At 59.1% G+C, this 14,975-nt stretch overlaps 3 protein-coding genes across 4 annotated transcripts in view; 1 reads left to right on the top strand and 2 right to left on the bottom strand.

Moving 5' to 3' along the window:
• The window catches only part of SMG5 (SMG5 nonsense mediated mRNA decay factor), a 31,295-nt gene extending 29,501 nt beyond the window's left edge, over positions 1 to 1,794 (top strand). The window contains exon 22 of the mRNA XM_080368735.1: positions 295 to 1,794. Coding sequence (XP_080224861.1) covers positions 295 to 378 — 84 coding nt within the window. The 3' untranslated portion in view covers positions 379 to 1,794. The remainder of the gene's footprint in view (positions 1 to 294) is intronic.
• Positions 1,165 to 10,508, bottom strand: BGLAP (bone gamma-carboxyglutamate protein). 2 transcript variants are annotated; one of them, XM_080368772.1, is made up of 4 exons: positions 9,646 to 10,508; positions 9,343 to 9,387; positions 9,176 to 9,242; positions 1,165 to 8,994 (listed from the first exon to the last, which is right to left on the bottom strand). In XM_080368772.1, exons 1-4 carry the CDS (start codon positions 9,824 to 9,826, stop codon positions 8,862 to 8,864), a joined length of 426 nt encoding a protein of 141 aa, XP_080224898.1. In that variant the 5' UTR covers positions 9,827 to 10,508; the 3' UTR covers positions 1,165 to 8,861. The 2 variants fall into 2 exon arrangements, with proteins under 2 accessions (XP_080224898.1, XP_080224899.1); XM_080368773.1 differs by having other exon boundaries at positions 1,165 to 8,991.
• A 128-nt stretch (positions 10,509 to 10,636) lies between these two features.
• On the bottom strand, positions 10,637 to 14,449 carry PMF1 (polyamine modulated factor 1). The gene is made up of 5 exons (XM_080368771.1): positions 14,275 to 14,449; positions 13,828 to 13,933; positions 13,313 to 13,413; positions 12,353 to 12,548; positions 10,637 to 11,970 (listed from the first exon to the last, which is right to left on the bottom strand). Exons 1-5 carry the CDS (start codon positions 14,412 to 14,414, stop codon positions 11,917 to 11,919), a joined length of 597 nt encoding a protein of 198 aa, XP_080224897.1. The 5' UTR covers positions 14,415 to 14,449; the 3' UTR covers positions 10,637 to 11,916.
• Positions 14,450 to 14,975: the final 526 nt, after the last annotated feature.

The following is a 14,975-nucleotide window of genomic DNA, read 5'->3' as shown; positions in this document are numbered from 1 at the left end:
GCCTTAGGTAATAAGTGTCCTGGGTTTCCCGAATTCACTTTACGAGTCGTGATTCCCGTTTCTTTGAAGGCCCCTTGTTTGCTTGTGCTTTTGCGGTGCCAAGTACCCCTGGGGGAGGTGGGAGAAGTCATTCTCATGCCAGGGCAACTTTAGCCCAAAGATTTGGACCCTTTTAGCTCTGGAAAACTCTGCCAGAGAATCTCCAGGTCGTGATGGGCAGCCTTCTCGAGGGAAAAAAAAAAACAACAAAACAAACACCAAAACCCACTTTCTTTCGTCTCTGTTTGCTTGCAGTCTGCCATCCAGGCAGCCGCCAATGCCAGTGTAGAAATAAAAAATGTTCTGGAGTTCTACAAGCAGTGGAAAGAGATGGGCTGATGTTCAGAAAGGCATCGGGTTGGTGTACCTTTCTCTCCCCCTCTCGGAACGTGCAGCGTCTGAACGAAGGAAACAAAAATCCAGGCGACACTTAGACACGAAGAAGCAGCAGCAGCAGCAGCCAGCAGCAACAATAACAAAAATATCTACCCAGAAAATAATAATAATAATAATAATTAAAAAAAAAATTTAAAAAAAAAATAATCCCATTTGGGCACGCACACAGACAACCCTCCACCTGTATCCTGACCAGACGGCTGTACATCTCCGACGGCGCCAAGTGCTCTGAGAAGAGAGAGGCACCTCGGCACGGCCGAGGCAGAGCTCTGCCCTTCTCCCAGTCGGCAGAGGTGGGCGAGAGACGGGCAGTCCTTCATCCCCCCCCCCCATTCCTCCCGAAGCTTGTTGCTTGGTCATCTCAAATGGGCAGGCGGCCTCTGGAGCAAGTGGACTGGACTGACGTGAAACCAAACCAGCGCAGCAGAAACGGAGCCCTCCTAGCTTGGGAAAGAAGATCCAAAGAGTGTTTAGCTCTTGTTTGGCAATCTGTTGACAGGAAAGCAGATTTTTATTTTTTTTTCTTCCTTTGAATTAATTATTTTTCAAGGGTTAGGGTTTTGGTTTGTTTTTTTTTTTCCTTTCAATCCTTAGGTTTTTTATATATAAATAATACTCAAAAAGAAAAAAAAGCGGAGTTCCTTTGGGGTTCTGGATACTCTTCCAGTGTCAGAGAGAAAAGGAAACAATTATGCTATTTAACAAGGGGGGGGAAAGCTCTTAATATAATTTTTTTTTCTTTGAACAAGCATATTTATTTCCTTTCCCAGTCCCCCGTGGAACGGGCTCAGTGCAAAGGGCTCTTGGCCAGTCCGACGCGCCCCGATGGGCTCGGTGCACCCCCTTGTTCTCCTTCCAAGCTGCTTCACGAGCAACGGGAGCTTGGCCGGGCTGCTTGCGAGAGGTGACAAGGATCTGGGATCTGTTCCTCCTTCCCCAGCCCTCCCGCTTCGTCCCTTCCTGCGTTAGACCTTGGAGAACAGGGGTGGAATCCAGCGGAGCTGCTGGGAGAGAGAGAAGAGCCGTGTGGGGTTGAAACCACCTCCGAAGGACCCAAATGTCTCCTCTTTTTTTTTTTTTTTTTTTTTTTTTAAATATATTTTTATTTTTTTGTTTCTCCCCCCCCCCCGCTTCTTAATCTTGCAACGAGGTGTGGAGGAGGAAGGAGGATCTCAAAGCCATTCTCTCTTCTGGTTTTTCCAACGCGCCCCTGCTGCTATGCCATGCTATAGAGAGGGTGACGGAACTTGATCGCATCCCCCCTCCTCAGATCCCTCCGGGGCAGCCAGAAGGTGACTGCCGCTACCCGGGAGGACCGAGCTCACAAAACCGTTCAGCGCTTTTTGCATCACCCCCCCCCCCCCCCCAAAAAAAAAAGAAAAAAAAAAAAAAAAAAAAAGAGAAGGGATGATGCTACCTGGACGGCTGCTGGAAAAGCTTCATTCCCCGTGTGACCTGTGAGGGACCTTTCAAACCTCGATCCCGACGGCACCTGCATCCCGATGGCGCCCTGATCCCGACGGCACCTCCCAACCCATGGCTGCCCCCCCTGTCCCACGCTGATGTTTGGAATTGAAGCATCGGGTCGCTCCGGGACGGCAGAGCGATGGGAGATGGGCTGAACGGCCTCTTCCCAGTTCATCTGTGTCAACGGACTCCAGATGTCTCCATCCACATGGACTAACAGCAGCTATGCAAGTAAAAAAACAAAAAACAAAAAAAACAACCAAAAAAAGAAACCCCAAAAAACCAAACCCCACCGCTAGTCTTCTACATTTAAGGTGTTTTTTTTCACATGGGCCGGCCAGAAGCTGCTACAAAAGGGTCGTAAATACGGCGAGACAAGTAACGTACGGTCTGTGCAGACTTCCTAGCGCGGTGCATTGTACTGGAGTGGCAGGACGTTCCTTGTTTGCAGGTAAAAACTACAAAAACCACCAAAAAAACCCCGAAGAAAAGCCCAGCACAAGTCGCAGAGGATTCATTTCTATCCCGCTTTCGGTTCCTTTGCAGCACGCAGCCTGGTAGCGCAGCGGAACGGCCGAGCTCCCAGTTCCAGCCGGAGCGGGAGGAGAGGAATAGCGGCAGCTTTTCCCGACAGCCTTTTCCCTTTTTTGCAGCTTCTCCCAAAACTTGTGGTGCTTTTCTAGGCTAAGCCAAGGGAACGACGCAAGCGGAGCAGCAGGGCAAAGACTCGGACTCGTAGCTGAGGGGGGTCTCGGAGACCTTGGGGGGGCTGCGGGGCTTGTCAGTCGCTCTTTCCTCCAGTGTTTTTAGCGGAAGCCATTTGTTCGTCGAGCTCGTTATTTTTGCTCGATGGGGTGCGAGAAGAAAACAGAAAGAAAAAAAAAAAAAAAAAAAAAAAGAGAGAATCACCTTGTGGGACTTGGCCAGAAGGATGTGGTGAAGTGGAGAGCAGCCCCCTCCCTTTCTGCCCCTGGCTGGGGGGGTGCCGCTCGCTTACGGCGCAGCGCACCCCCTGTTCGGTGGAAGCCTGGCTCGGTGGGATGGGAGACAGCTGGTGGATTGTGCTTTTTTTTTTTTTTTTAAATTTTTATTTTTTATTTTCCCCCTTCTGCTGCTTAAGAAAAGCATCCCCCTCCCTCCTGCAAAGCACAGGGGAAGGGGCTGCAGCCTGCCGGAGGGCTGCCCCCCCCCCCCCCCCCCCGAAGCCTGGCTGTGTTTGCGGTCCCGGGAGGCGTCGGCGTCGTTCCCTTGGTGCTTTCGGGGTGGTTGAAGGGAATTGCAGCGCTTGGCTGAAATCAAAAAAGCGAGGAGCTGGCGGAGGAATTCCTCAGCTTTGCTCTGGGCCACTGTCTTCCCTTGCTGGATCTCGAGGGGAGGGGAAAAAAAAAAAAAAAAAAAGAGCGGTGTAAATAACGGCTCACGCGTGGCTCGGTCCGTACAGCTCCGCGGGCTCAGCGCCGGGTGCTGCGGGCTCAGCACCAGTGCTGTCACCGTCCGGGGAGGGGGCACAGGGACACGGAGGGTGGGCGACTGCGTCAGACCGATGGCTTGTTGGGGCTGGAGACAGAAGGCAGTTTAGGAACGAAAGTAAAATGAACTTGCCCTTTGTGTACCCAGACGGTGCTGAGCTGCAGCGAGCCCACTTGGGGGTCGCAGGGTGAGATCAGGGGGGTGCTTCCTAAAAAGCAGCGGCGCTGTTGCCTTATTTCCCTCGTAACCATCCCATAGTAACAGCCCCGGGCTCCTGAGGGGGGGTTTGAACGTTGCCCTGAGGTTTGGCACACCTGGAGAGGAGGAGGAGGCCTTGGCCCTTCAACCGAGGGTCTCGGCTGCCCGGTGGCATCTTCCAGTACTGTTGCACCTCTGAGCCAGGTGGGACAGTTGCTGTTCCTCCTGGGCTGGAGGGATTGTAACCTCTTAAAAAAAAAAAAAAAAAAAAAAAAGAAAAAAAAAAAAAATCCCTGGCAGATCCCTGTGCCATCCTGCTTCCTCTCCACAACACGCAACTGTAGCTGAGGACCTGATTTTTATTATTATTTTATTTTTAATTTTATTTTTTGGATGCACGTCCCCAGTCAGACATCCGTGAAGCTGAAAAAGTGGGAGACTCCACAGCTTCCCTCCCCCCTCCCCCACCCTCCCCAGAGTGGCCTCAGGGCAGGCGGCGACTTGACAAGGTTGGGGGGAAGGAAAATGCTTCTTGGCCCCAGTCTCAGCGCCTGCCAGGACTTGGAGTCTCCTCCCTGGGTATAAATTGAGACGGAACCGCGATGTCCAAAGGCTGGTGCCCGTTTGCCCCACAGGGAACTCGGTGCGTCGCTTCCCCGTCCCACCCGAGCAGATTTCCCGGCCAGACGGGGTTTCCCTGGCTCGTCGCGTCGGTTGGGGATGCTCAGCAGCCCTCGGGGGCTACGGAAAGCTTGGAGGGCCGTGGGGAGGCTCCGTGGGTCCTGGCCCGCCGCTCTGCCCGTGGCTCCAGGGGCTGGAGGTTCCCCAGAGCTCACCCCGCTGCTCGCTCCGGTGCCATTCCCGTACCGGCTCCCAGCACGGCCCGCTGCGCTGGGAAGGAGAGCAAGGAGCAAAGCGAGCCCGCGGGCTGGAAGCGTTGTGGGGAACGGGGGTCGCGTGGTCCTTGGGGTCCGTGTGGTCCTTGGTGTCCCGTTGTCCTTGGGGGTCCGCGCGGTCCTTGGGGTTGATTTTTTTCTTTCGGTTGCTGCCCCGTTGCGCTCTCGGGGGGCGGTGGGGTGGGCTCCGTGGTTGAGGCTCGCTGGGGTTCCCGCGGGGGCTGGGGGCCGTCCCCTGCCGGGGCTGGTGGGCACGGGCACCCCGGGGCTTGGTGGCCTCGGTGGTTTCACGGGCTGTGCCAAGCGACTTCCTTCTGTTCCCATCCCTGCTCGGCTCGCTGCCGCCTGCAGCGCCTTGGATTTCCGCATGCATCTGGGGTTTCTTTTTATTTTTATTTCCTTGACGTCCAGTGGAGCTAGCCAGTCTGGCCGGGGCAGAAAATAGGATTTTTTCTGGGGGGGGATGGGGAAACAGGGCGGCTGCGAGAAGGGCAGGAGGGTTGGCACAGGACCCCGGTGTCGCCAGCCCTGTCTCTGTCTGCTGGCAGGGAGAGGACGGTCGCTTGGGTCGAGGCGAGGGACAATCATCTCTCCCTCCGTCCTCCTGTTGGAGCACAAAAGAAAATAGTAAAAAAAAAAAATAGCCCAGCCTGGGGACTTTTTTGGGATTTTGGGGATTTTGTGCTTGGATAGCTCTGGCTGGGGGGGCCGGGGGGCCGGCTCTTGGAGCCCAGCTGGGGTGAGGAGGAGCTCGGGGGGGCTCTCACGGCATGTGTCTTGACTGTGATCTGAACACATTGATTAGCTTAATAAAATACGAGATGTTTTTATCTCTCGGGTTCGTGGTGATTCCCAGCCCAGCCCGCGTTTCTCTTACGCAGGCTCCGCAGACGGGCGCTTGGACTTGACGATCCGAAAGGTCTTTGCCAGCCTCAATTATTCTGTGATTTTTTTGACAGTCTGCTCTCAAATGTGCACTTTGACGAAATTTTGCTTTTCAGAAAAAAAAAAAAACCAACGAAAAAAAACCAACCCAAACCCCAAAACTTTGCCGTTCCCAATCGCTTTGACTGTTGACGGGAGTGGAGGAAGGCATAACCTTGGTTCGGTTTTGATTTGATAAGGTGAAGCGTAGGTGGGTCCGTATCCTGGTAACGGGAATAACGTTTCCTTGGTTCCTTTCCCCTCTGCTGGCTGCCTTCGCGCCTCGGGAGGAGTTCAAATTCATCCCCTCGCCGGGACTCCTGGCGTCGCTGCCCGCAGGAGCATCCCCAACCCCACCATCAGCCCGAATAACCGCGGCGGTTTCTCGGGGAAAATCATCGAAGGGGGAAATTGGGAAGCAGACGTTATGAAAAATGTGTTAATTTGAAATGGTGATCCAGGGTGCTTTTCAGAGGCTTGGTTCGGGGGTCAGGGCACTGGGGGGGGTCCACGCCGGGCACTGGTGATGAGAAAAAGTGGGGGGCGGGGGGGTGGGGAGTCTTCCATCCCCGTCAAAGCTCCTTGATTTGCTTTGCTGGTGGAAAGCACGGAGCCAGCACCGATGGGATTGGCTCTTCCCCCAGTTCTTCGGAGGCTGCCGGCACTGGGAAGGTCTCATCCTGCTTAGACCCCCACCCCCACCCCTGGAGAGCGGGCTTTGCTGGTGGCATCCCTGGAAAAAGGTGGGGAAAAGGCAAATCCGGCTTTCGGTCCCGAGTGGGAGAAACAAGCCGTGGGGCGACTTCTTCCCGTGGGGCGAGACGTGCCCAGCGTCCCAACGCAGCCGTGGCACAAAGGGGACCTGTCACTGCCGCCTCTGTCCCCTCCAGAGGGGCTGGCAGCGCCTCTTCCAGCTCCAGGGGGCTGTGCCAAACCTTCCCGGCCGTGGCGGGGGCTGGGGGGGCGTCCTGCCTGCCCCCCCCCCCCTCAAACTCCCCGTCTTGCTGCCCCTCAGTGCGGGGGTTGCTCCCACAAAATGGAAATAGGATAAAACCGTGGAACTGACGGGGGGGAGCTGGGGCTCCTGGTCCTGCTGCTTGGGGGGCTGCCCCAGGAGCCCCCTCCCTCCAGCCCCACTCAGCGACCATTCCCCCTCCGCTTCCCACTTCTCCCCGCTTGGAGATGGGATTTCCCTGCCCCCACGCTGGCTCTGCTGTGCCTCATGCAGGTGTTTTTGGAGGGGCTTTGTGGCACCAGGGCCCTCTCTAGATCCAGCAGATCCCTTGGTGGGCAGGTGGTGAGACCCCAGACCCCCCCCCCCCCAGCCTTCGGGCACCGCCGGGCAGAGAAATGTGGCCTCCCATAGCCCCGCACCCGCTCGATCCTGGGATTCTGGGATCCCCACGCTGTGCCCAGCACCCACGGGGGTCAATAAATCCCCAAAGATGGGGCCTTCGGGAGCATCAATCCTGCTCCCGGCCCGACCCTCCACCTTCTGAGTGGTGGCTGCATCCAGCTGCAGTGTGGGCATTGTCTCCACTGGTGTGGGCATCGTCTCCACTGGTGTGGGCATCATCTCCACTGGTGTGGGCATCGTCTCTACTGGTGTGGGCATCGTCTCCACTGGTGTGGGCATTGTCTCTACTGGTGTGGGCATCGTCTCCACTGGTGTGGGCATTGTCTCTACTGGTGTGGGCATCGTGTCCACTAGTGTGGGCATCGTCTCTACTGGTGTGGGCATCGTCTCCACTGGTGTGGGCATTGTCTCTACTGGTGTGGGCATCGTCTCCACTGGTGTGAGCATCACCTCCACTGGTGTGGGCATCTCTGCTGGCATGAGCATCATCTCCGCTGGCGTGGGCATCGTCTCCACTGGCATTTGCTCCTGTGGACCAAACCACGGCCACCTCCAGCCTCCGGGTGCCAGTGGGATGCTCCCAGGTCAGTTGGGGATATTTTTTTCCCAAATTTTTTTTGCTTTTCCCCTACATCTCCCAGGTCTCATCTGCAGGGACCCTGCGGGGGAGCCAGGTGGGTGTTTGCTGGGGGTCCCCGCATGGACGTGGCGCTCAGCTCCACCACCCCCCCCCCCCCCCCCCAGCTCTCCCAGCTGAAGGGCTCGTGGCATTGAAAGTTGGGTGCCCAGAGCCACTTTCTGGTAGCCCCTCCGCTGACTGAGGGGCACAAGGGCCCCTCCATGCACAGTGAGGGGTCTTGCATCCAGGGGGGGGATTTGGGGGGAGCTTCTGGGGAGGGACCCCCTGGCCACCTTCCACGGCCATGGGCCAGGAATGCGGCCAGGAGAAGGGCAGCGAGCGGCAGCGGTGGGTCCGAGCCCCCCCAGCCCTTGGTGGCGGGGAGGGGGCTCCCTGGGTGGCTGGAAGAGGGGGCACCCAGCAGCACCCACCACCCCACCGGTGCCCCTCACCAGCTCTCCCGCTCCGCGCGGGGGTGGGGGGTGTCTCCGGCCACTTTTGGGTGGTTTTCCTTTTTTTCTGTCCTTTTTCCTCTTCCCCCCCTTCTAAACTACTGAGTGAGATTTGGGCTGGGGGCAGGGTGGGGGACGCTCAGGACCCCCTTTGTGTTGCCGGGCTGCTTTCCACGTGCCGTGCCTCAGTTTCCCCACTGGGGAAACCCTTCCCCAACCGCCAAGTTCAATGTCCTGCTTCCGCGTAACGCAACCTCTGCGGCTGGGCTACTTCTGCCACTGCGGAGCCCTCGGCCTCTACGGGCTGGGTGAGCCCCTGGGGGGGAGGGGGGTGATGGCCGGGGCAGGGACCCGCTGGCCCCACGCTGCGTTCTCCTGCAGGCTCTGCCTTGGCCTACGGCGCCTACGCGGTGCCGGACCCCTGGCTCAGCGCCGTTTTGCACCGTTACTTTGTCCCCGCGGCTGCTTTTAAGTCCTTTGTCTGCACCGGCCTCTCCTGCTACCCCCGGTACGTTTTGGGGTGGAAGCACCAGCACCGCAGCTGGATGGGAACTGGGGCTGGCGGGTTCCTCCTCCTCCTCAGCTTTGGGGTCCTGCAGAGTGTCTCTGGGGGGCTCCCAGGCTCTGGCCTAAAGCCAAGGTGCCTGTTGGGTCCTCGCCGTGGGGGCTGACGGGGGCACACGTCCGCATCGTGTCCTGTCCGCCCCCCTGCCCTGTTCCCCCTTCGCCGCTTCCCTGAGCTGGAGCATCCCCGGCTGCGCAAGGTGCTGCGGACGGCGGCGTTCGTGTACCCCTTCCTCTGTGACAACATCCCGCTCTTCTGCCGGGTGAGCTGGGGGGTCCCGGGGGGAGGGGTGCAGCCTTGTGGGGTCCTACCGCTGCGGCCTCCCACCCATCCCACCCCCTCGGCTGAGGAAGGAGCCGGTGACACCGTTTGTGCGTTTATTTCTTTGCACGGTTAACGGGAAGGGATGCCAAGGGGGGGGGTGGCTGCGGGGGGAGGTGGGGGCGCTCAGCTCTGGCACCGGGGGGGCGGCGGGGGGCTAGACGGGGCCGTAGAAGCGCTGGTACGCAGCCTGGAAGCCGATGTGGTCCGCCAGCTCGTCGCAGTCAGGGTTGAACTCGCACACCTCGCGCTTGGCCTCCAGCGGGTCCCGCACGACGCCATAGACGCTGCTGGTGAACAGATGGGGGATGCCGGAGGGTCCCCAGCCCCACAGAGGGGCTGGAAGCTCCTGGGGAAGGGTCCCTGCCCCAAACCAGGATTGTACCGCGTGGGCTGGCTGGGGACCGTGTGGCTCCCTCGGTGTCACCCGGGGAGGGACACAGTCCCCAGCACGCCGGGGTCAAGCGTTACCTGTCATAGACGTAATTCCGCTTGTGTCTGCGCACCACTGCGGCGCTGGCGCGTTTGGAGATGAAGGCTGCGGGGACAGAGCAGAGGGTCGGGGGTGGGCGTGGGGCTGGGACCCCCCCATCCCGGTCCCCAGGGCAGCAGGGACAAATCCGGCCGCAGACACTCACCTTCGGAGCTGGGCGAGTCGTCGGCGCTGATGGAGCGCTCAGCAGCTGCGGGATGATGGGGGGGGGGGGGGGGGGCGGGGGGCTCAGCAAGGCCCTGCACCCCCTCCCCGCTCCTCCTTTGGGGGTCTCATCCCTCCCCGCTCCTCTTTTGGGGTGTCTCATCCCACCCAAGCCCCCCAACCCAGCAGAGAGAGCCCTGTCCCCCCCTCCCTCCCCACCCCAAGGCTCAGCAATTCTCTCCCCCACCCCCCACCCCAAGCCCCCAGCCCCCAGCCCCACCACTCTGGTCGTACCCCCCCCCACCTCTGCGGCAGAGGCCGAGGGCAAGGAGAGCCAGGAGGCTCAGCAGGACGAGGGGCTTCATGCTGCCTCCCTGCGCGGGCGCTGGGCTGGGTGCAGCCCCCCGAGCCCCGAGCGGCTTTATAGGGTGCTGCGCCCGCCCGGGAGGGGCCCCGCGGCCCCGCCACGGATATTTCCAGCACATCCGCCGGGCCGGGAGCCGCCAGCGCAGGCAGCAATTGTGGTTTGGGATGAACTTGGTTCCCCCCAGCCACCAGGGGAGGGAAACGCCACCCCAGACTGGTGGGGGTTTATGGGTGGTGGGGCCGGGCAGCACCCAGTCCCCCCCAGTCCCAAACTGGGATGGGAGATGGGGCACTGATGGGACTCCTGGCTGGACTCCCCAGTCACCCACTGGTCTGTCCCAGTTCCCGCTGCTGGATCCCAGCAGGGGTGCTGCCCTGCCGAAATCCCGCAGGGTTTTCCTCTCCACGCAGGGCCGGGGGGAGCCTGTTGGCTGGGGGGGTGGGACACCCTTCCACCACCGCTGCTCCTGGTGGGAAACGCCGTGGGAGAGCTGCGGCCCCGGGCTGTGCCTCCCAAAACCCCCAACGAGGTCCCAAAACCCCCAGCGGGGGGGGGGGGGTGTCCCAAAACCCCCAGCGGGGGCTGGCAGCTGCGGCACAGGGGAGCGGAGCAGGTGAAGCAGAACCTCCTGCTCATCCCACCCTTTCTCTCCCCAAGCCCCCCGCAGGGCTCAGGGCGCTCCCCCTCCTCCAGAGTTTGCTCCTCCGAGCGGTGGGAGCTCCCGGGGCCGCCTGGGGCGACATTCCTCTTTGGGCTCCTGACCGCTTTCCAGACTTTGGAGATCCTATAAATCCCAGCCCTGTCTTGAAAAGCGGAACCGGAGGCTTTGCGGGGGGAGGAGGAGAGAAATGCTGAAGCCAGAACCTTTGTCAAACAAACCCACGAACTACAGAGTGCGCGGGCCAAGCGCAGGCAGCGGGAGCCAAGAGCGGGGGAACAACAGCTCCGATTTATTTAGATTATAATGCAGCGAGGGAAGGCTTGTTTACGACAGAAGGAAAATATGCCTAAATCAGTCAATCACAGGCTCTGGCTGCCTCTAATCAAAAACAGAGGCTGGTGCTGGGTGGAAATTGCCACCGTTGTTCCCAGATTTTGGATGGCCCCAGCACAGGGGGCACAGCCTCTTCCTCGGGATGGCGTGTACTGGCAGGCAAGGAGGGCGGCAGGTGACCTCGGCAGATCTGGTTTCTGGTGGAAACACTCGCAATCGGGCCCTGGCAGGCTGGGGAAGGCTCCCACTACCTGCCCAGCCCAGAGGAACCATCTCTTCTTCGTTTTGAAGCCATGTGTCGCTTGCAGGGCTCCACCAGGGCCCTGCCAGGCTGGCCCCAGCCAGCCCCTCTTCCCTGGCGGGCAAAATTCCATAAAGAACAACTCCACCCAGGTAAAATCAAACCCAGTTTGGTTCCAGGAGTCAATACAGAGCTTTCATGGGAAAACATGAAACCCCTGTGCCAGGAGCCCACAGGGCTGAGGCAGGGCCATTCCACCCTCTGCTCGTCTCTGCGGACGGCACACCCGCGGATCCGTCGCACTGCAGTCCTCAGCGAAGCGCCCTCGGCGTGGAACTGCTGGGGTTGGAAAACAACTAGAGGAAAAAAAAAAAAAAAAGAATAAAAGGCAACGAGGCACTTGGCGTGATAAAGCAGCTGCCGACTCGTTTGTTCTGATGGGTCACAGTCAGACAATTGTTTAAAGATATGGAACAAAACTGACCAAAAAAAAAAAAAAATGTTTAAAGGACACTGAACAAAAACTCAGCTCAGGAGTCGGATGCAGCAAATGTCACGGGAGCACTCGGTGGGCTACGGCTGCCTGGCTCCTCGCTCCAGCCAGGCACCCATTTTTCTCTAATGCTCGTCTGAAATAGCGTCACGGCCACAAAACCGCCTTCAGGAAGCCAGGATCACACCTCAGGCAGCAGGTGAGCGTGCAGGCTGTCAGATCTGGGGGGGGTCTGTCCCTGTTGAGCTGAGCAGGGAATAGGAAGTTGAAATCTATTTCCATTTTTATTTCTTCACAAACTTGGATCAAATTGCGCAAGTCCGGCAGCTTTTCAGTCCCACCACAAGTGTCTGCTGGCTCGGGGAGACAACCAGGAGTTTGTGTGGTTTGTATACGCCACGCACAGTCCCGCTTCCCAGCTCCGTCAGCGCTGCGGAGAGGAGGATCCTCCTGCGAAACGTGGAGAGTCTCCCCAGCTCCTCACTGGGGCTCCTTGAACGTCATGACGAGTTCTCGTTGCTCTTTACTAATTGCCTGGAAGGCAAACAGCCACCACTGAGCTCAGCAAAAGTGTCTTCTCCACAGATGCCAGCGCTGAGGACACGAAGCAGGCCGACAGCAGAGTGCCATATACACCGCCGTCCCCCGCACGTACGGAATACAACCCGCTAATCTCACGCACTCGCCCACCGAAATATCCCCCCCAGCACACAGGGAAAAGCATCTGAGACCTCCAGTGAAAATGCCCGGGCCTCCCAGGGCAGTTTCAGCAGCACTCGGCTCCCAGTGAGGCCCTCGATAAGCGGAGAGCTTAAATATAGCGCAGCCCTTTGGCAGCCAAGCCCCAGAACCGCGCTTCTTTCAGGCTGATGCTGCAAAGAGAAGGGGGTTTAATTTGTTTCTTTGTTATTTTTACCTGCCAGGCATGTTTGCGAGCTTGTATCAGCTGCTGCAGCTCTGCAATCCTATCCCTCCCCGCAAGCACAGACTCTGCCACCTTCCTGTTCTCTTCCTCCTTCGCCTTTAGGACTTTCTGCAAGTACAACCTGTGCTTAAGGAGGTACGGCACCACAACGCTGCAAATGTCCTCTTCCGGGATCCCGCTGGGACGCCTGGGAACAAACCGGGATGTGAAGCAACCAGAGAGCAAGAGCCTCGTGCAGGAATTAGTCTCATGCAGCTTAAATAGAAGCCGAGTGGCTGCCACAACGTATCGGCTCGCCGACTGCAGCGATTTACATTCCCCACTTTGAGGACAGCTACAACGCGTGCGTCTAACGGGCACCCCGCTGCAGAGCCACACGGGATGGGACGGAACGGGACGAGTCCTTCCCAAAACTCTGCCCTTAGCTGAGGCCTGGAGGCAGCAGGATGTCATTAACCTCCCCAAACCCAGCAACAAGAAATCACAATGATGCTTTTGATTAAAAGACCCAGGCTGCCTTTAGGGCGAAGAAAAGGCAGCGCATACGACCCCCAGCACCTGCTGAGTCCAAGCAGGGCACCCCAACAGGATGCACTGACATCAGCTGTGCTTTCCGAACAGCAGCTGTGCCTAAACCACTCCATCAGCCTTCTGAATTATTCAGAACTGAGCTTCCCTCCCCCCTCCAGCCTCAGCACCACTAACATACTCCTTGCGCTGAGGAAGCATAGATACGTGACCTAGGGAAGCACAGAGAAAACTTATTTTTGGATGTTTTAGGCTCAATGACATCGCTGTTAAGATACCTGAGGTTTAAAGAATTCCCTTGCAGCACAAGGCCTACGGGACACGTCACTGCGACCCAAACATCACACAGGAACTGACTTTCGAAGGAAACACGCCTCCACACACACACGCTCCCCTGACTACCTTCTGCAAGACTATCCATACCATGCAGGCTCTTCCTTGTTCTTTGCCTCCTCCACGATCTTATCCAGGGAATTAAAGAGCGCGTCGAGATTCCCTTCGTTCTTTACCTCCTGGATCTCCTCCTGCAAAGGAAGGACAGCACAGGGATTCAGCAGGACCCAAACTGAACTGACAGGGGCATCGCTCTTGTGAGCCCTTCGCTTTCCCCTGGATGAAGGCGACATCCTAGGAATCACCAGGTGTCAGAGTCAGCATCCCTGAAAGCATTTAGAAGATGCGTAACGTGGCGGGTGGAGTCGGCAGCGTGAGGTTAACAGTTGGACTCGATGATTTTAAGGGTTTTTTCCAACCTAAACGATTCTGTAATTCTACAGCGTTATCCGGGGAAGACAAAGAGGTCTGGAAGAGCCTCTAGGGAGCAGTCTTCGCTGCCTGGTTCCGCCGTCGGGGAAATGTAGTTGCTACCCTTCCAGGGCTGCTGCAGCAAGGGCCCGCAGCCCCTCCGAAGGCAGGCCCCTCCCCCCCTTCCCCCTCACCTTGACAGAGGCCTGCAGCTGGGCGATGAACTGATCGTAGATGCTCTGGGTCACCTGGGGCTGCAGCTGGTAGAAGCAGCGGTAGCACTTGGCAAACCTCTGGTAGCTGCAACAGCGGCGGGAGGGGGCACGGCGTCACTGCCAGGCCCCCTCCGCCCCCCCATGCCTCAGGCTTAGGCCCCCTGCCCCTCAGCTGCCCCCTCCCGGCGGCCCCCAGTCCCTCAGGTCCCCTCCAGACCCCGTGCCTCAAGCCTAGGTCGCTCCACGGCCCCCGTCGGCCCCTCAGCCCCCCTCCTCGGGCCTAGGCCCCCTGCCCCTCAGCTCCCCCCGCCTCAGGCCTAGGCCCCCCGCCCCTCAGCCCCCCTCTTCAGGCCTAGGCCCCCACCCCTCAGGCTCCCTGCCCGTTCAGGCTCCACGTGCCCCTCAGGCCCCCCGCCCGCGCCGCACCTCCCGGCCGCCACCAGCTTCTCCAGGAAGGTGTCCACCACGGCGCCGAACACCTGGGCCCGGCCCGGCTGTTCGGGGCCGCCATCAGGGTCCCCCGCCGCCGCCGCCTCCTCCTCAGCGTCGCTGCGCACCGCCGCCATCTCCAACCGCCCGCCCAGCGCCGCCGCCGCCTCCTCCCATTGGCCGCCGCCCCCGCGCCGCGCCGCTCCCATTGGTGGTGGCGCGGGGAACCCGCCCCCGCGCAGTGCGCATGCGGGGAAGGGCGCCGCCTTCAGGCCAGCGGCGGCGCTGCTGCCCCACGCTCCAAAAAAAAACAAACCCCAAAAAGCGTTAAAAATGCGGGTCAGGGGCGCAGGAGGGAGGGGAGGGGTGTGTGTGTGTGTGTGTCGCTTCGTCCGTCCCGCCCCCGCAGGCAGCGCGAGCTGCCAGCCCCCGGGGTGGGCTGATACCAGAACAAACCATCCCCCCCCTTCAAACCCCCGTGGCAGAGCCCACCCTGCTCCCCATCCCGGGTTTTCCCCTCATTTAATGAAATAAAACGAGCAAGGCTGAACAATTCCAAAGGTTAGGAATAATCCCAGTTTGGCAGAGGGAAAAGCCATTTTTCCCATGTCAAGATACCGCTTGTGAGAGCTGAGAGGAGCAGCCACGCTCCGCCCAGGGGGATCTGGGCTGGCAACTCCTGGTGCCGCACACGCTTC

Source organism: Falco punctatus (genome assembly GCF_963210335.1).
Source record: "Falco punctatus genome assembly, chromosome: 18".
In the NCBI taxonomy this organism is placed as follows: domain Eukaryota; kingdom Metazoa; phylum Chordata; class Aves; order Falconiformes; family Falconidae; genus Falco; species Falco punctatus.
The sequence above is the reverse complement of the archived record's forward strand: the minus strand, read 5'-3'. Positions and strand labels throughout refer to the sequence as shown.